General features: G+C 33.5%; 1 protein-coding gene and 1 pseudogene across 1 annotated transcript in view; both read right to left on the minus strand.

Moving 5' to 3' along the window:
- The window catches only part of VMP1 (vacuole membrane protein 1), a 134,462-nt gene that overhangs the window by 16,500 nt on the left and 96,970 nt on the right, over positions 1–20,992 (minus strand). The window contains exons 8-10 of the mRNA XM_037810404.1: positions 12,795–12,875; positions 8,888–9,004; positions 4,098–4,159 (exon numbers count right to left, since the gene is read on the minus strand). Coding sequence (XP_037666332.1) covers positions 4,098–4,159; positions 8,888–9,004; positions 12,795–12,875 — 260 coding nt within the window. The remainder of the gene's footprint in view (positions 1–4,097; positions 4,160–8,887; positions 9,005–12,794; positions 12,876–20,992) is intronic.
- Positions 468–1,501, minus strand: LOC119513771 (annotated as a pseudogene).

A 20,992-nucleotide genomic window follows, 5' to 3' on the forward strand; every position in this document is an offset into this window, starting at 1 on the left:
TAAGGTATTGAGTTATATTAAGAAACGTGGCAGATTCTTGCATTTTGTTAATGCTCTTGCAAGAGGCTCCACCATAAAACTGAGCTGTAAAATTATTTTTAAAATGTAATATATATATAACACAAAATGAATTTTAGCAGACTTTAGTAAACTTTAGTAAATTACCCATATTTATAAACAAATCCCCCTAACTTGTATTTTGTTTAAAGTAATAACTTTATATCATACAAATAAATTTCAAGTATGAAAAGTGCATTATTGCAATAATACCTCTTTGCAAGTCCAAATTTCTTGGTGTATAATAAAACTGTAAAGTGAAAAATAAAAAAAAAAACCAAAAAGGAGTAAAACCATCAGTGCCATCTACTGCAGAAGCCCAACATCTTCTTAAAATGTTGCTCAACAAGTTGCAGAGAAACATGTCTGGAAGCAACATATAATTGAAAAGAAACTATCCTCCCCACTTTTTTAAACCATTTTACATTACTACTGTCTCTAGTATTTTCTCCTCCCCAAACAGAAACTCACATCTTTTATAATGTTGCTCTTTAGTCAGCCATTCTGTGCAGTCGCCACTTGCATGTTTCCAAAATCATCTTCTTCATGTGTTCTCTTCAAACTGCCTGTGGTACCAGAATGGACAGATAATGACCTTTCTGTCTCTAGTGGTGACATCATCTGTATTGTTAATTTTGCTAGGTAGATGGCTTCATATTCCTGAAGTTGATGGACAAATCCAGCATTAGGATTAATACAAAATCTTCTTTCTTGAACATAAGCAAATGCATCTCTGTACTTCATTCCAACTGTTTCCATAATGTGTGCAATAACAAAGGCAGCACTTCTGGAGATCCTGTATTTCCATGGACAAGAACTTTCCCTCCAGTTTGTAAGCTCCCATCAATAAATTCTTTAGTGATGGGATAAAACATATTATATTTTCAACTGGATTATCTGCAATATCCAAGACTAAATATCTAAATAACTGCTGAAAGTTTGGTTTAATAGCGTTTGCTTCAATATTTTGTCTTATGCATATTATATGGGTTATTCCATGTTTCTGTAGTACAGCTAGCCCAGAAAAGTCGGTTAATAAGGTTTCTTGGTGAATCTAACCTAAAGTTCATTTCTTGGTTTTCACAGCAGAAGAATATGGGTGTAAAAACAATCCAGGTAAAATTTCCTGCATCTCTTGGCTCATAGGATAGGTCCATTCCTCGGCCTCTTCTTGGCACTGTGGGAGGGTGGGGAACTCCAGCTTCACGTCCTCCACGGTCCTGGCCCGTGGGCCGGTGGGTGGGGTGGGAGGGTGAGTTACCTGGCCGGACGACCCTCAGACCTGGCAGTGGCAGCGCAAAGAAGAACCCGTGGACCAGAGGACTGGCAGTAAGCGGCGGGCTTACAACTAACACGCAATCTAAAGGATCCGGTGGCAGCGACAGCGAGGAAGAGGAAGGTTGGATGGCTTGTATCCAGCCACCATGCTGCTGCTGTCTCCCATCCCTAATGTCTCTGCACCCTCACGTCACCCAGATTCCGGCACCCATATGTGATTTTAATTTAAAAAAAAAAAATCATGAGAGATTTTTTAAAAAAGGTTTTATTTCAATTTAACAGTTCACATTCTAGTTGAAATTTAATTTTGTTAACCAAACAAAACAGGTCTTTTCCATACTGTTTTATGTAAGTGAACGCCACATTTTTTTGTGATTATTATTTATTTAAAGTGTATGCTAAACTGGTTTCATTCATTAAAACCAAAGAGTGGATAAATAGGTAGAGCATAGGGCATTTTTAGGGCATTGAAACTATTCTACATGATTCTGTAATGGTGGAAATAAATTATCCATTTCTCAAAACCCATACAACTGTACAACATAGAGTGAACCCTAATTTAAGCTATGAATTTAAATTATTAATAACGAATCTGTAAGGTCGTTTGGTTCGAAAGACAGGCGAGGAAGCCAAATTGCAGGCAACAATAAAAAGTTTACTGAGAGAAGTCACAGGGCGGCCCCAACCAGCAGAGGAAAGCTGCTGGAAACCGCACGGTCAGGTGGTGGGATTCCTTTTTTCTATAGGGCTTCTGTCCATTAGAAGGTTACATGGTATCCTGGACATGTAAGGTATGTAAGTTTTGGCCAATAGGGGATTACACATAGTTTATCTTGTAACTTTGGCAATGCCTGGCTTGTAGATTCAAACAGGAGAGGTGGGGGAGGGAGAGAAGAGTGAAACAGCATGAGCAGGAAAAGTGGCCCGTAAGTGGGGGAGAGGAAGAGGGGCAGTGATGGGCATGAACAAAGGAAGTGGCGTGAAATGGGGGAAGGGAGGGAACAGCAATGCAACCTGGCTTTACAAAAGGGGGAAATGAGGAAGGGGCCCAGAACCCAGACCTAACAGTATCAACACTGGTTCATCAGTTTTAACAAATGCATCACACTAATACAAGATGTTAATAATAGGGGAAATTGTGTGTGTGGTGAGCAAAGGGGAGAAGGGGTATATGGGTACTCTTCGTTCTTTCTGTACAATTTTTCTATAAACCTAAAACTGCTCTAAAAAATAAAGTAGAGCCCCCTTGAGGAGCCTGTGGAGAATGCAGGGTTATTAGCCTACCCCACCTCCATGGTTGCTAACATGACCACGGACATAGGGGACTGGTGGTTTGATGGGTTGAGCCCTCTACCACAGGATTTACCCTTGGGAAGACTGTTGCTGCAAAGGAGAGGCTAGGCCTCCCTATAATTGTGCCTAAGAGCCTCCTCCCGAATGCCTCTTTGCTGCTCAGATGTGGCCCTCTCTCTCTACCTAAGCCAACTTGAAAGGTGAAATCACTGCCCTCCCCGCTACGTGGGATCAGACACCCCGGGGAGTGAATCTCCCTGGCAACATGGAATATGACTCCCGGGGAGGAATGTAGACCCGGCATCGTGGAATGGAGAACATCTTCTTGACCAAAAGGGGGATGTGAAAGGAAATGAAATAAGCTTCTGTGGCAGAGAGATTCCAAAAGAAGCCGAGAGGTCACTCTGGTGGGCACTCTTATGCACAATTTAGACAACCCTTTTTACGTTCTAAAGAATTGGGGTAGCTGGTGGTAGATACCTGAAACTATCAAACTACAACCCAGAACCCATGAATCTCAAAGACAATGGTATAAAAATGTAGCTTATGAGGGGTGACAATGGGATTTGGAAAGCCATAAGGACCACACTCCCCTTTGTCTAGTTTATGGATGGACAAGTAGAAAAATAGGGGAAGGAAACAAACAAACAGACAAAGGTACCCAGTGTTCTTTTTTACTTCAATTGCTCTTTTTCACTTTAATTATTATTCTTGTTATTTGTGTGTGTGTGTTAAGGAAGGTGTCAGGGATTGATTTAGGTGATGAATGTACAACTATGTAATGGTACTGTGAACAATCAAATGTACGATTTGTTTTGTATGACTGAGTGGTATGTGAATATATCTCAATAAAATGAAGATTTAAAAATAAATAAATTAATTAATTAATTAAAATTAACAACAACAAATAAACTAAACTTTGGAAAATAAATGCTTTGGATAGTTTAGCCTTTTAAAATGGTGCAATTCTCTAGTGAAATAGTAGGTTCATAATTGACATATTTTGGTAATAGTATACCACCTAATCATCCTATCCCAAGATGGTTGTATATTATGTAATATGTAACGAAATACTAAAATTTGATATAAGATTTGTATTTAAATTAATTGCAACTGCATGGGGCATCCAATTTGGGCCAAAAGTCATAGCCTTGTACTAAAGCACCACTAAACTGTAATGATACACATGTCTTTCAAATAAAGAGAATTTCTTATTTCTTTGGAGGGACTACAGACTCAAAAACCTTGATATACATTTGACTTAAAATTAAATAAGAATAACCTGAGCTCCATCCTTCCTTGTGGCAGAGCAAAATGGGACTTCTTTAATTTAACTAATAACAGGGCAAACGTTTTTTGCTTTTCAAAAAAAATAGAGTGCTATCATGAAAATTCTACCCCAACTTAGTCTTCTACACATTTTCTCCTATTCAAACATTGATGAGATTAGGTAGGGAAGAATTACTCACCCAATGAAAGCCACCATCTGCTCCACTATGTGTTTGCTGAATGTTATTATAACGAATATTTTCTGTAAAAAGGAAAACTCCCAGTTAAAATAAATATTTACTACCAAAATGACAAAATAAGCCCACAACTCTGTTAACAATCTAAAAAAGGTGAGGTTCCACCCCCTAATCACAATTTTTTAAATTCTCTTATAATAAAATAAAAGGCATCATTTGAGTCACAAACGCTACCTACTTTGTATATTAAAGATGATTCTCCTCAAGCACAGTTCTAGTCTTACTTGTATACATAACCACGGAGGGAAAATATTAGTCATGAAACCCAAAACTGGGTGGATTGGCGGGCATTCCACATGTACTATGTATCTTAGAATGGTGTATGTAACTAAAGTCACAGGTCATAGGTTCCCATTATCCCATTACAGCTACTATCACTGCAAATAAAACCTATCAGCCTGATGACAGGGCCCTGGGCTAAATGCAATCCAGAGAATCTTGCAAATACTGTATGTCTTACATGACACGCTTTTATAGAAGTTCCCTGAAAATTCCATACTCAGATGCTGATTGGATTAGGGTAGAAGCTAATTAAAAGTAGCTTTAAGTGCATCTACAGGCTAAGGAAGATCCTTATCAGACCTGGGAAGTTTTCATTTTAGCGTTAATAAAGCACTTCCACATTAATTGCAGATATTGATGCCTTATCTTAAGCACAAGTAAACATGCCTTTGGGGCTAACAGGTAGCAAAAATTCTCTACTCAATTCAACAAATGTTACACCAAGTACCTACTATTATATAAGTACTATATAAGGATTATATAATATATAATAAGGATTATATAAGGATTTTAAGAGAATATTAATATGAGAAAGACACTTCATTAATGCTCTGAAGACATTTACAAACTTTTCTACAAATAGTAGAAAGATGGTAAGTAGAAAATTTAAAATACAAAATTATGAATTTTAGTGGTAAAAAACAATGGGTTCTAGAAGTCAACAAAGGGAGAGGTCACATTTGATTGTGTGATTAATAAAATATTCAAGAAGGTAATATTTAAGTTTAGCTTTAAAGGATAAATAATTCTCTGATTAAAAATGAGCAATTCTGAGTTCTTTCTCCAAATTCTGGGTAACAAACCCTTTAGTGCTTTGTTGTTCTTTAAACAATTACTTTAACCTATGTAAATAAAGAGGAAAGAAAGGAAAAAAATAAACAGAGAAACAATTGTCTTCTTTTTTTCCACCCATTATGAATCTCAGAAAAGGTTAGACTAAACTATACTACTACAGGGAGAAGACCGATAAGGCAATGACATTTTCCTAATCAATGCCCTAATCTCAACACAGATATTGGCAGCTGCATGGCTGATGTACATGAGGAAATAAGACTTAAAAGAGAAAAGTTCACACTCATTTTGGGGGTTTGTTTATGTAGCTTTTAATCTGAAAAAAGATATTTAGCTATCTCATAGAAAAAGCAAGCACATACAGATGTCAAAGAGTTACAAGATGATGATTTTATAAAGGATACACAGTGGCAAACGAAGATTACGAAGCTAAAAAGACAATTGTGTGCTAAACAGATCATTTATGGAGAACAGCATTAATAAATGGGGTTCTTCTAACATCCACATTAAAAGCCAGTTACTTGGAGCTATAAAACTTTTACTAATAAACAGAGCTAATGGTTTTGCCTCTCAGTGATTTCACCACCATGCGCTTTCCCTACCATCATTTCCTAACATTTCAAAATAAGCCAATGTGCGGATAATTGCACAATTTCATTGCTCAAGAACAAAACAAGATTTTCTTCTTTATATGTAACAGCTTGAAAATTCACTGTGCAGGGCAAGACATAAAATATGCCACACATTGTAGAACATGTGCCCCAGTCTTTCAGGCTGGAGGTCTGAGCAGAGAGTCTACTAAATAAACAAAAGGGAACAGCCTACTCAGCCACATGCACAGAGGAAACAAGGGAAAAGGTAGAAGAGGAAGGAAAAAAAGGGTATGCCTGGACTGGATCCAGGAACAGAAAAGGAACAAATATGAATAAAGTAGTTTAGTTAACAGTACTGTAACAACGTTAATTTCTTAGCTTAGAAAATCATAGTTTGGTTATCTAAGATGCTAACATTAGGGGAAGCTGGGTAAAGGATATACAGGAACTCTCTGTATCATTTTGGTAATTTTTCTGGAAGTCTAAAGTTATTTTAAAATAATAAATATTTTTTTTAAATCCTCAAAAAAAAAAAAAAAGAGAGAGAAAGAAGAAAAAGAAAAGAAAATTTAAAAAGGTATGTTATGGGTGCTAGGAACTAATGGTATCAGAATTAACAAAGAAGAAACTAACCATAGGAAGGGTCCTTTACAGGAAAGAAGACTCCCATACCAATTCATTTAATAAGTATGTTTACTGAGTGCCTACTATATACCAGAAACTATTCTATTTCTCAGTGACCCATGAGACAAAAAATTCCCACCTTCATGGAGGAGCTTATATTTGTGGGGGGTGGGGGGCGGGGGGAGGGGAGCGGTGGTAGGAAAATAGAAAGGCAATAAATTTTAAGCATGGTATAAATTAAATGGTATGTGAAGTATTGTGAGAATATTAACTTCTCACTTTCTTCATTATTTTGGAGAAAGACAATGATTCTCAAGCTCCTTCTACAGAGAGAAGAGGAGAACCTATCCACTGGATCAAGGAAAAGAGGAAATGAAATCCCTATCTCACATAATTAGGTAGGCCGATTTAAATTTTTAGGGGAGGTCTAACAGATCGCAAAACATCAGTAACATTAACACTGTTTATCAAGGAAGGCTGTCTGGTTTTAAGCTGAGAAAAAAGGGAAGATGAGGAGATAGGTTTACACTAGAGTACAGAAAAATCTGCATGTGAGGTTTTCCCTGCTCTTATTCCAGAAATGGTTAACATGTTTATATTACTCACTAAAATTACTCAAGGAATGAGCAATGTTTGTTGCCCTAAGCTACATCTGGATGTACATCAAGTGACATGCCTTTAGAAAATATGTCACTGTGATACAATGGAACATAGCAAACATATCCCATGCTCTTGGTTTATTGAAGGAACTCGGATTCTTTCCTTTCAGTGACATAAATGATTTGAGTTTTGTTTTCCTACCATATGAACACATGGAAAGAGCTTCGACTTTATAGTTTGTTTTGGATTCTAGGGCTGTAGGCAAGTATTTTACCATCTGTAAGATTCAGATAATAACAGCTCACAGGAGTGTTCTGAAAATGAGACAATGCAAATCACCTAGCACAGGTCATGGTAAGTAGCAAGTATTAGACAAATTAGTTTTCTTAATCATATAACCAATTTACAATTAAGAAAGTGATGCAAAAGAATGGGAAAACATTGAACTTGAAGCCAAAAGACTTGGATTCAAGAACCAGCTATTACTTATTCACATAGGCAACTTATATATTAAGCTCCCCAAGGTGGATAGTTACAAAATAGGCATAATAATTCTCTATCCCAAGATTATTAGAATTAAATCACATGATACATACTAAGTGCTTTATGGTCAAGCACCATGCAAAAAAATTCAGCATTAACATAACTTAAAAAATTTGAAAAAGCCTATTACGTCATGAATGTATTTAAAATTTTTACTGAAGTAATTTGTATTCCAATATTTTAAAAACCTGTGTTCACTGCTCAATATATCTAATGTAAGTGGAAGAAAACATACACCTCGACGTGAGAATAACATATCCTTGAAATTTTGGGTGGTTATTATGGTGGGGAGAGTAGAGGACAGACTCCATAAACTCATCCCAAATACCAAAATCTAAGATAAGAAACTGTGCAAGTAAAAGCAGCTGAAGTTTTCCTGTTTCAGTCTTCATTTCTAAGAATTGGAGGCAGAGGGGTGTTAAGAAGAAACCTGGGCTACACATGCTTTTAATTATTAAAGAATCATACCAAGACAGAGCTATCACTTCACTGTTCTTGCCTTTCCTTTGGTAAATACCTCTCTTTGTTGTAATCTTCACTGTTTAAAAACAAATTCCTTCCAGGTTAATTTATTTTACACAGTTCTAGAAACATATACATTTCCCTTCAATTAAGTTCTTAATCTGTTTTCTCTTCTCTATTCATACATACACGCAAGGCTATCCTAAAGATTTTGAAACAGTGGCTTTGAGGGCCAGCAGATTCTCAATTCTCTAACCACAACCCACATCTCCTCACCCCTTCAGAGACCCCTATCTTCCCCATTTTTCCCCCAGACTAACATCTGGGAGGTTTTCGGTAAATGATATTGATGTCTTGAGAGGAAGTACAAAATAAGAGTGTGTGAAAGAAAAGAAGTATTAGTGAAAGGCAACATTCACCCAGCTTGTGGTCAGTAAAGAAACTAGACTTTTTTTTTTTAATTAAGTATGTGAAAATGATGTGCTGTTTTTCCTACCCAGGAACACTATTTTGGTAATAATATCTTGCACAAACAGTTTCACAAGGAAAAAAATAAAATAAATAAATAAAAAAGAAAGAAGGGAGGGAAGGGAGGGAAGGGGAGGGAGGAAGGAAGGAAGAAACAAACAAGAAAACAAGAAGAAAAATAATAAAGGGGCCCAAATTTCCAATACACACACGGGAATCTTGCCAGAAATTCACTAACCTCCAAATGATGTCCCATGTTTTAATACAACTAAAAGAAGCAGAACCAATATCTTAACAATTTTCTTGGGAATGCTCAAGTGGAAAATATGTTTCATTATCATTAACCGGGAAAGCAGGGGGTATAATTACCTGGATATGCATTTTAATTATTGCTTTTCCGATCAGCGTTGCACCAAAGAAGGTCCAAAAAGGTACAAGAAAATGTCCACATGTTATTCCAGCTAGATCAAACAGAGGATTTGGAATCTAAAAGGAGAAAAAAAAAATTAAAATGGACTTCCATGTGTAATTCAAAGAATAATTTAAATTTCCTGCCCATTGGTATGTGGCCTTCTGCTTCCAACCTTGCTTACACTGTAAAGTGAGAAATGACTACTATTTGGTACTCAATTGTTCAGAAGATTAGACAAGTATCCTATTGTATCTATAAGCTGGGTCTCATATCTATCTCAGACTGTTGTTCAATTTGTTCACTGCAAATCCAGCTGCCGTTCAGCTTGTAATACTGATAGCTTAATGCCCCCTCCATGTATTTTTTATTATCATACTAAAATTAGATAAAGCCAATGGATGCTAAGAAATTTAATCTCATTCAGTTATATATTTGGCCATTTGGTGGCTGCTATCTAAAGTGAGGTAGGAATAAAGAAAGATTCTTAAGATTATTACAATAGTTATTAGCGTTCTAAAATCTTTACCCTGAAGTAAGAATTTTATCTAGAAAGTGCTGACATCTTTTTAGTAAACACTCTTGTAAATCCACAATACATTTATAGATGAATGGGCTTTTATTTCTTATTTGTATTTCTTTTTTTCATGAAAGCCCGAGGTCATGCATGGGGCCATGTGATATATTTTAGGAAGAAAATCAAGTGTGGAAATATGACCACAGCTTCAGATGTTTTGAACACTCAGTCTCAGACAAAAAAATGACTCACAACAAATACCTTTTCCAAACATTCCCACATTGCAAGAAGGCTAAAACACAATTTCATGTAAAAATGCAAAGAAACCACAAGCTGTTTTTGAGCACTTCATCCATTTTTCTCAAGTACTTTGCCCTTGTGGCTGTTGGCAGAACCATTCAAAAGCCAACTAATTTATATAATTTCATTTCCAAACTTTCAAAGAAAATCTTATCTGTTTAAAAAATATTTGTCACATATGTTCTTTTAAAAACAGTGCCATCACTAAATTAGGATTCAAGTATTCTTTTGTTAGCAACACTTGGATTCAATAACTCATTGTTTTTCTCATTCAAATTCAAATGCTTCATGCAATTTAATCTGTCTTCTTACAACCAAAAGAACAGCATCATTTGCACAGCCTTACATTTGCAAGGTCCTTTCTTATATTTTCTCATGTGACCTTCACAACTCCATGAATTACAACAATTTTCATTCCCCCCCCCTCTATTACCAGACTCCAACTTCTGTTAAAACTGAAGTGAATTTTTTAAAGGATACAACATATATAAATCATAATAGATCAAAATTAGAATTTCTTAACTGGTTGAACACCTCAGTCTGTGTTGATTACTTTCAGAAGAGCATAATCAGCAAATTTGCTGTTAGATGTGCATGTTATTCTCTAAAACAATTGTTATCTAAATATATAGGACACAAGATTATATTTAGGAGTTTAACAAAATATACAGAAAGCAAGATTAGATTTAGGAATTTTGTTTATCTTAGTTTAAATGTAATGCAAATAACAAGCTTCCTTTTACCTTAAACCAAGGATGTAGAAATACTAAGCATTAAAGAATTCCTAGAGGGGTAAATTGATCCATCAATTTATGTGAAATAATGACTAAAACTAGTTGTATATGAAGAAAAGTGGCTAGTATAGAAAGTGGATTTTTAGTAGGACATATAGATGAGTGCCAAAGGAAAAAATACTTTTTGCTTTAATAAAACAAAGTTAAAAAAATAATTCCCAGCTATCTACATTTTCCCCAAGAATAATGAGAGCTAATTTTTACTGAGTGCTTTGATGTGTCAGGTACTTTTCCAAAATGCATTAATTCACTTACTGTCCATAACAACACTGTATGATATCATTAAACACATTTTACTGATGAGAAAAGTGGGACAGGTTAAGCAACTTCCCCAGGGTAAACAGCAGAGCAGAACTTGAACCCAGGCAGTAGGGCTCTAGAGCTTGTTCCATTAGCTTGCAAGTTAAGGACATTATTATGCGTTAGGCCTTTCAGCTCAATCCCATTCTTCTGACACCCACAGCATCTTTTACTTATCACTATATAAAATAACAATAAAATTAAATTTCAGGCTCCTTGAGGAGAAGGAAATTATCTTTTACTTCTTTATTTCACTTCTTTATTCCCAGCACCCAGTGGTTAATACAAAATTGGCCAGCACTCTGTGCATTTATGTTGCAGGGACTGTGCTAGTAACTTTGCTTATACAATCTTAAATCTTCACTTCAGCCTTTGCAAGGAAGACCTTATTGTTCCATTTTAAAAATGAGAAAACTGGGGTTGGAAGAATACAACTTGACTGAGGTTACAAAGCTAATGAGAAGCATAACTAGTTTACAAATCCAAGCCTGCTTGACACCAAAATCCATTCTCTTTCTACTATATCAGACAATCACATATATACATAACTTGTTCAACTAGTTGAGATTAATATTGTGAAACAGATATTCTGCATTAAAAAGAAAATATTATGAAAGATTAGTTTATGAAAAATTCTTAGTATTACCAAGATCAAGAGAATAATTCAAGGCACATGTATGTTTTGGACTTTCTCTATCATGCTGATATAACATCAGAAACTTTGTAACAAAATGTCTTTTTGGCCATTTGCTTTGCTAGGGGGAAACTAGCAGATGTATTCATGCTCTAGTATATAAATGGAGAAAGTAGCCACATGTAAGTGGACAATAATTTTGTGAATTTTATTTATAATTACAGCTTATACCATATCAACTAGGGGCCAAAATATTCTGGCTAAATCCACCACTGAATTACCAACCCTCTAGTTACCTTGAAACTAGAGGGTTGGAATGGATGGGAGTGGAGGCTGTTTTCTTGGAGGAGAAACTCAAAATTCTTCATCCCAGATTGCACTAGCGCCTGAGAATTAGAATTGGCAAAACTCAGAGAGCGTCCTTAAAGACCTAATGGGGTGAGCGGTATTTCCAGGTAGGAAATACCTGCAAACCTCCATCAGCTACCTTTTCCAGTAGCTGTGCTTTTGACAGGTTGCATAGACATAAAGTTTTGTAAAGTTTTGTAAAGAGATCAGGCTACCAACGAAAACTTCGATCAAACTATTCCATCTCAAATATAACTGTTTCCATTATTTTTAGGAAGGACTATTCCACTGACTCTTTATGAAAGGTCAATTTTACAAAATGTGAATTTTAATACATTAACTAAGTTTTAGACATAAATAGCTTCCTAGTTTAGTGTAGCCAAGGAGATTCTTCAGGTTTCCACAGATTGTTTCCACTACCTGCCAGAAGTCAACCTCACTAAACACAGGTTTTAAGGTTACTCCCTGAAACTAAAGCTTGAAATAACACTACTCAGCCATTCTTCAGTGAAGGTGTCCTCTTGTTGATGCCTTAGTTTGGACACTTTTATGGCCTTAAAACTGTAAATGTGTAACTTAATAAATACCTTTTATAAAAAAAAAAAAAAAAAAAAAAAAGAAATAACACTACTCATCTACAGTTCTGTGGAAAGAATGAAGTCACTGTCATTTGGACAAACGCACTTCATTTTAAATTCTTCATGGGAAGGGTGGATTTTTGTGTTTTTTTTCCCTCTGAATCAAGGAATTTAGGTTTAAATTTCTCATTGTGTGATGAAATGCTTAAAAGTCAATAAACAAGATAGGAACCTATGCAACAGAAAATACCTCAATTAATGAGTAAGACACTATATTACATACCTGATAAAAGTGATAGCATTTTTGTTCTTCACCAATGTATTTTTAAAAGCAAATAGGATCAAAATATAAAGCTAATTTATCGGAATTTCTCACTTTTAATACAATTCACTTACTGAAGCACAGGCCAAAATTCCGAAAAATCCAACCTTCTGTACTAGGTTTTGAACTGCCAGTTTAGCCCGGGAGGCAAAGTCCTGTATAAAAGGAAGATTTCAAACATTAATGAGAAGTACGATTTTTAATAAGAAGGATAGATGACACTTTCTAGAGTTTATAATATTAAATATGTCACAACTTGAAGGCACTGAGTATTTAATGAGTATGATGAATGATTAAGAAAATCACAGCAAGTCCACTGAAAAAGATGCAAATAAAATCTTGATAGACATCCTTCCTACCACCTCTCTCTCTTTCCTTCCACAAATCGCTAGACTTACTCCTCCAGTAACATCAGGGTAGGAAATCACAGGATCTTTTAAGACAGCAAATGAAGATACCTCTGCTGATCACCAGCCAAAAGATGGAATAAAAACTTACATGGCAATAACTAAGCATTCATTACCCCCAACATGAACATAGCATCCTATATTTGCATAGCTTGCTGTATTTTCACAAACATCTCATTTGAGCTTTTCAACAACCATGGAGTGTAAGTAGAGCAGACATTATTATATTCAATTTATATATCCAACCCAAAATTGCAGCCCAGAAAGCTAAAGTATTCAAGGTTTTAATGTTTTTAAGGGGCAAAGCTAAGACATGGTTCAGTCTTCAGACTCTTAAATCAGTGCTCCTTTTATTTCACTACGCTATCTTCTATGCTGAAGCATAAATTCTTTGCTGACTTGCTTATTTCCATGATTTTCTTCTTCCAGCATGTTGATGCCACATTAATGATACATATTTTTTCTTAGAAGTCCCAGTCTGAAATTTGACTCTAATTCTTTTCTGGTTTTGAAAGTGCATATACTCTAATACAAACTCCAATGAAAATAGTTCATATCATATGATGAAAAAAAATTAGCTACGTGAACATCACATCACGGAACCTCTTCTTCCTTTAATTCAACACTTTAATGGAAAACAATCTTACAGAAAGGTCAAAACATGAAAGACAAAAAAGTCTTGTCTTTTATTTGAAAGGCATTCCTGAAATCCATGATAAAGATATTGTACTCAAATCATGGGGGAAATAAAAAGAGCAGCCCACATTAAAATAGCCTCAGTAAGAAAGAATTAACTAGGAAAAGTTCCTAGTATAATTGATATGGGATATAAGGAATTTCAGAGAATAGGAGCAAGGTTTAAAGCCAGAAAAGCAAACTGCTTGAAAAATCATACTGCTCTAACCCACAAGAGAAATCATGTATTCTCACTTAAAAAACACCTTGACAAATAATATTACATAGACTAGCCCTAACAAGTTTTCAGAATATATTGCCAGTCAAAGAAACACTTCCAGGTTCAAATACATAGGATCTCAAAGTTAATCATTAGCTAACTGTACAATGTAATTTTGCCACTTTATTTCCTAAGAAAGAATTAATTTTCTTTTTGAGAACAGGTTTACTATTTTAGAAGTATATGCATGCAGTCAAGTAAAAAGCAAGCCAGTGCCATTTAAAAAAAGGAGTGTTTTTAAAGGGATGGGGAGAGAAGGGACTGTTTTAGATTAAGAGATTTAAGAGACATAATAACCAAATGCAATGTGCAAACCCTATTTGGACTCTGATTTCATCAAGTATTTTTGAGGCATCTGTTGATTTGAAGATTAACAGTATTATTTGTTAGTTTTTGGTATACACCTACCTACCAGAAGTATAGTACCTGCATATTTCAGTAGTATCTCTAAAAATTAAGATAACTATAAAAAGATAAACCCAATTAAAAATGGGCAAAGGACTTGAATAGACATTTCTCCAAAGAAGATATATGAATGGCCAATAAGCACATGTAAAAATGCTCAACATTAGTTATTAGGGAAATGCAAATTAAAACCACAATGAGATAACGCTTGACATTTACAAGGATGGCTATCATAAAATAAAAAATGGAAAACAGTAAGTGATGGTGAGGATGGGGAGAAATTGGGACCCTTGAATATTGCTGGTGGAATGTAAAATGGTATAGCTGCCATAGAACAGTTTGGCGGTTCTTCAAAAAACTGAACATAGAATTACTCTACAACCTGGCAAGTCCACTGTTAGGAATATACCCCAAAGAACCAAAAACAGGGATTCAAACAGATACTTGTACACTGATGTTGACAGCAGCATTATTCACAATAGCCCAAAATTATAAACAACTCAAGTGTCCATCAACAGATGGATGGATAAACAAAATAGGTATAGCCATACAATGAAATATTATTCAGCCATAAAAAGGAATGAAGTTGTGATACACCTGACAACACGGATGAAGACATCGTGTTGAGTGAAATAAGCCAGACAAAAACAGACAATACTGTGTCAGTCTTTTTATATGAAAAGGTTTTGGTGATGGATGGTGGTGATGGGGGCACTTATTTAAAAAAAAACTTTTTATTATAGTAACATACATAGCTCAAAATTTCCAATTTAAACCACCTTCAAGTGTACAAATTCAGTAATATTAATTATATTTAAAACATCAGGTAGCATAATATTTGAATGAAATTAATACCACTGAACAGGACACTTAAAATGGGAATGTGTGTTACATATAAAATATAAATAAAAAACTTAAAAATACATTGATAGTTGTTAAATCTGAGTGACAGGTCTATAGGTGTTCATTACACTACTTTATTTTGTGTATATTTAACATTTTTTATAATAAAAACATTTAAAAAATTTGCTGATTTAATTTTTTAGCACTATTTTTAATATGCTAAATAGTACTGACAGAACCATAATTCAAAATCTGCTATGGCATTATTCTTACAGGTTAAAATGCAGGTCTATGAAAGCATAAATACTGTTAACCTAAAAATCAAGTCAGTTACATCAGATTTAATATTTTTAAACAACTGAACTACCATAGTAAAGGGAATTGTTTGTTTTTTTCTTTCTTAGAAAAGTTGCGAGTTTACAAAACAATCATGCATAAAATACAGGATTCCCATATACCACCCTATTATTAACAACTTCCATCGGTGTGGAACATTTGTTACAACTAATGACAAAACATTTTTATAATTGTACTATTAACTATACTCTATGGTTTAATTTAGGGTTCACTGTTTCTTGAGGGCATTCTATTTTTATTCAGATTTTCAACCATGATTAAATTATTTTCTTAAATTTAAATCTATTGCATTAAGTGGGAAATTTGTTTAATTTAAAAAACCGTTTAATACTATATAATGATGAAATCACATTTCCTATATAGCTTGTTTTAAGAGAAATTAATTTCTATATATTTTTGATAATTAATCCCCAAATCACTAGATTTGTAATTCATGTGAAGCACTAAATAAAAACTGGCAAGCCATCTGAACAGGAATGTTTTACATTGATTAACTATCAACAGATACTATGAAATTATAAACTAATTATGGAATTCTAATTACTATAGCTAAGAATTAAAAATATAAAATAAGGCAAATGCCTTCCTCTATAGCCCTTGAGAACTTTGTAACAAAGCCTATTTAGTGAAAGAGGCAACATTACATTCAATTGCTAAGTAAAACAAACAAACAAAAACCTATACAAATTCTGTTCTAAATACACCTTTTTTTATATTTACATTTTTTTTCACTAGAGAAATTTTATGTTTTCCCTATTATTAACACTTTGCCTTAGTGTGGGACCTTTGTTACAATTGATTAAAGAATATTATTATAACTGTACTTCCAAAGTTTACATTAGGGTTCGCTGTTTGTGTTGTATAATCCTTTAAGATTTTTTATTTTTATTTTTATTCCAGTAACATATATATAACCTGAAATATTCCCTTTTAACCACAAACATATAATTTGGTGTTGTTAATTACACTCACAATGTTGTGCTACCATCACCACTATCATTACCAAAAGTTTTCCATCACCCCAAATAGACAATATATGAGAACTTTTCTATCATATTATTTATGTAGCTTTCAATACAAACAATTATAAAATATTAGCCCTTTTTTCCATTAAAGTTAATTTCAAGGCTTTAGAAACATATTTATCTTTATTTCAGTGAAAGTTAATCTATCCAAACAGGTAGAAATCTTCACCTTTTTTTTTTTTTTTAATTTTAAGCTGGCATATCTTACAAGGAAAACAAGTTAACTGCCTTTTTAAAGGAGAGTTTGACTTTTTAAAAAGACTGAAAGTGATCTGCTGAAAATGGAATTCATAAATCTTATGTGTTTAACACAGAGTGAACATGCTACTTTCGGTTCCTGAAATTTTCCCCCAGATCTTTCACAATATTCTCGGAATTAAAATTACTTTTATATATTTAACAATCTGTGGAGATTTGTTTAAATTAAATTAATATGAAGTATGCACAGTTACTTTCATTAAAGAAAACAGTAGCAGATTATGCAGTTTGAAAGAGTATTCTCTTGATTTTTTTCCTTGCTAGTGTAATGAAAACATAAATTCAGGGAAGCACTATATTATTTGTACTAAATTTAAAATATTTTAACATAATAAAATAACTTGTTTAGATTCATAAACACAATTACATTTTGTTTTTATTTTCAATTTATTTCATTTTTAAAGCCATATGGACAAAACATACTGATATGATTTTAAAGGCTGCATTAAACATAACTTAAATGAAAACATACTTTTATTGCCCAACATGTTCTGCCTGTTAAATTTAATTTAACTTTCCTCATTGTTCTTTAGATTTAAATGTTCTTTATTTTTTAACAACTTCAGCACCGTCATTACTTGTATAATTTGGCAGCTGTTTATTTCTTATCATGTTGATTTTAGAGTAGTTTTGTCTACACATTACAACATCTATATTTCCAACTGCCTTAAAAACACAAAGAAGAAATTTACTTTCTGTAAATTATTACTCAAAACACACACACATACACACACGCACAAAACCAAAACTCAACAAATTTTTTTTCCTAACATTTCAAAGACAAGTAAACAAGCTAAGAAAAAATGTGCACTAATAATAATAAAAAACAATATTTTAAAGAAAATCAGAAGGGAAAATTACCAAAAAGTTACTACACAGGTATTCAATATTGATATAAAATTTCAAAGGATATTAATATTTTATTTTATTTTAATGGTTTTGGTATATTTCTGGGAACAATGTAGCAAGTCCTATTTAATTACTTCCTTGATTGCTAGTCTCCATTTTACCTAAAAATCTGAACTAAAAACAAATTCCTTCTACTAGTTTCATTTCTCCAGATTTCACATTTCACAACTTTTACCTATTTCACAATTTAAATGCCAACAAAGAAAGTATCACTAATGAAGTTTCTCTAGCTCTACCCAAATAATTAGCATGCATTTACAATTAATAGTCATATATTATTTTTAATTTTCACAGAAATAAACAACAAACTTAGAGTTTAAAAAAAATTACCTTCCCCATCCCTGACCACACTGATTATGTATATACCAATCATGCCTCTGAAAGTGAGAGTAAGAGACTAGGAACATTTTTCCAGTGACTATAAGGAGAAGAGGAAAAGTTACAATAAGCCCTTATCACTCAGATTTCAAGGATTAATAAAGAAAAACAGACTTTAAAGTATGAATATTGCCTCACTATTGTTATTTCACATTTCTTTTTCCTAAGAAGGAGATTTGTGATTAAGAGGGAAGAGAAACTGCAAGGGTAACTATAATTAACTTGCAAAATACTAATCTTTGAATCTAAAGATACCAATTTGGATCTAAATATTGAAAAACATTTATGTTCAAATGATAACAGTAAACCTTTTTTAGTTTCATGATGAGTGCCCACAGGAAAAGTCCTCTTTAAAAGAAACAGAAAATCCCTAAACATGTAAACAAATGGAACATTACTGTAGATAATGTGATAGTAATGGGCCAGCAGTTTTATAAATTACCTGCCTGCTTTCTTAACTCATTATATATTAAAACATCTGCTGAGCTCTTCTTAATTTGGTGTTAAAGGTGCCCCACAAGGGCAACTGTTTAAATAATAACCCCTTTGGTATAATGGGAATTTATGCTAAAATACACTATATTTGTGAAGCTCTTGTGCCTTCTAAAAAATGACAGCTGGCTCCTGTGTCCTAGTCAAATGTGTTGTGCCAAGCAAGTAAAATTTGATTAAGCAGAAATGGAACTAAATAGTAACAATAACAATAATATTAACTGTTTCAGCATAGTAGACTCTGAAATATCAACTTGTTAATAAGATCCCAACAGCCACACAATTAACTATTTTCTACAATGAAATCTTTTTACACATAGAGAATCATAAAATTAAAGGGTATGATTAATTAGTATCTTCACAGAAACTGCAATGTAACTTAATTCATAATCTCCAAACTATTTTTCTCTTGAAAACAGACTAAAAAGTGATTTTACTAAAAGTAATCACCCCATACCTGTTATCAAGGCTCTGAGTTATTTTCATATAAAAATGCAGAGCATTATTCACTGAATTCAAAGTGAATGAAATATTTTTTCTTCCTGTTAACTTCCTCAACAATACCATTAAAGTATTTGCCTAGGTTTTAATACTGTGTATAAGAATAACTGAGGTAAATTTTTTTAAAAATCTCACTTCATTTATTATGTTTTTCTATTATAACATAATGGACTTAAAAACACTTATGGGATAAAGATTGTTTGTGGTTAGGAAATATATTCTAGAATTACAGAGAAAGGAAGGATTATTAACTTGATGAAATAAAGTGATTATGACAGTAAGGATGGTATTAAAATTTTTTCAATTACTACCTATAGGACATTAGATTACAAAATGCACACCCACTCACCAACAGAAGGTGATTAGAAGTGAGTTGTGCAACTACTCATGAAAATGAAATGTTTTAGTATCCAACTGATGGCTTTTACCTTAATCAGATATGACTACTGGAATTACTAAACATCAGGAAATCAGGTTAAAACTCTATAATATAATACTGCAAACAGAATACATCACATTAACACATTTCAGAAAAGCAAAGACATTTTATTCTGAAAATAAATGAGATATACAAGTTTTAAGAAGAGGTTATGCATAAAACATATAATAAAAAATTTAGACCTCACATCTATAAAAATCATGAAGGCATGCCTAAAAATTAACAGAAGCAAAGAAGGAATCAACTATTTTATGAAACAGTAAGAAACATTTACTTTGGCAACTAGCTAAATTTAACAGGTACTGAAAAGCTAAAAGACCAAAGAGGAAATTTCCTGTTCATACTCACATATTTCTTTTATCTAGTGCAGATCTATTAGATTGCAAGTTGTGAATATTTACTGGGTTTCAAACAGCATCTTGTTAATTAATGAATGGCATAAAAATGTCAGAACAATGCATGTGATACAAGTAAATACTATTTCATGAACTGTTTATTTCAGGTAGACACATGTGCTTTGGTTCTGGGTTGCAAAGTACAATGTATTTTGTATTGTGACTACAGTAAAACAAAAGAAAACAAGTCCAACAGCCACGCTCTAGAGGCAACTGTGCCTGTTGTAAGTCTTGGGACACTTCATCCAAGATATACCTTTCAAAAATAATGTGAGAATTGATCATTAGGATTTTGTTTAACTTAAAAAAATACACATGGAATAAATAACTTTCTGTGACCAGCACATATTTCAGAGTGGTATGCCAAAAACAGGAAGTTTTCAACTACTTACGGGTCAAAATCTGGATTAAATGGATTTCTGGAAATAGTGATGTATTTCTGCTACCAAATTTACTATTGTTTTTCAGGAGTAGGGTGTAAAAGTATTTTTAAAATTGAGGTACATCTATACAGTTAACTACACAAATTTAAAAATGTACGTCTTGAAGAAATTTTACAGGGAACATACCCATGTAACCACCACCCAGATCCAAATAAAGAACATAACCAAAATTCCAGGACCAACCCTGGTAGCACTCCCACTACTAAATAACCACTGTTAATGACATCTATTAGCATAGATCAGCTTTGCCTATTTGTAAACATTATATAAATGGAATTACACAGAGGTCCTTTTTTTGTCTGGCTTCTTTAAGTCAACATCATGTCCATGTGATTCATCTATGCTGTTGCATGTATGCAGCAGTAGTTAATTTGTTCCCATTGCTGTATAACATTTCATTGAATGAATACATGACAACTAATTTATTCTTCTGTTCGTGGTGGTGTTGTTTCCAGTTTGGCACTA

The sequence above is a fragment of the Choloepus didactylus genome, chromosome 18 (genome assembly GCF_015220235.1).
Source record: "Choloepus didactylus isolate mChoDid1 chromosome 18, mChoDid1.pri, whole genome shotgun sequence".
Lineage (NCBI taxonomy): Eukaryota > Metazoa > Chordata > Mammalia > Pilosa > Megalonychidae > Choloepus > Choloepus didactylus.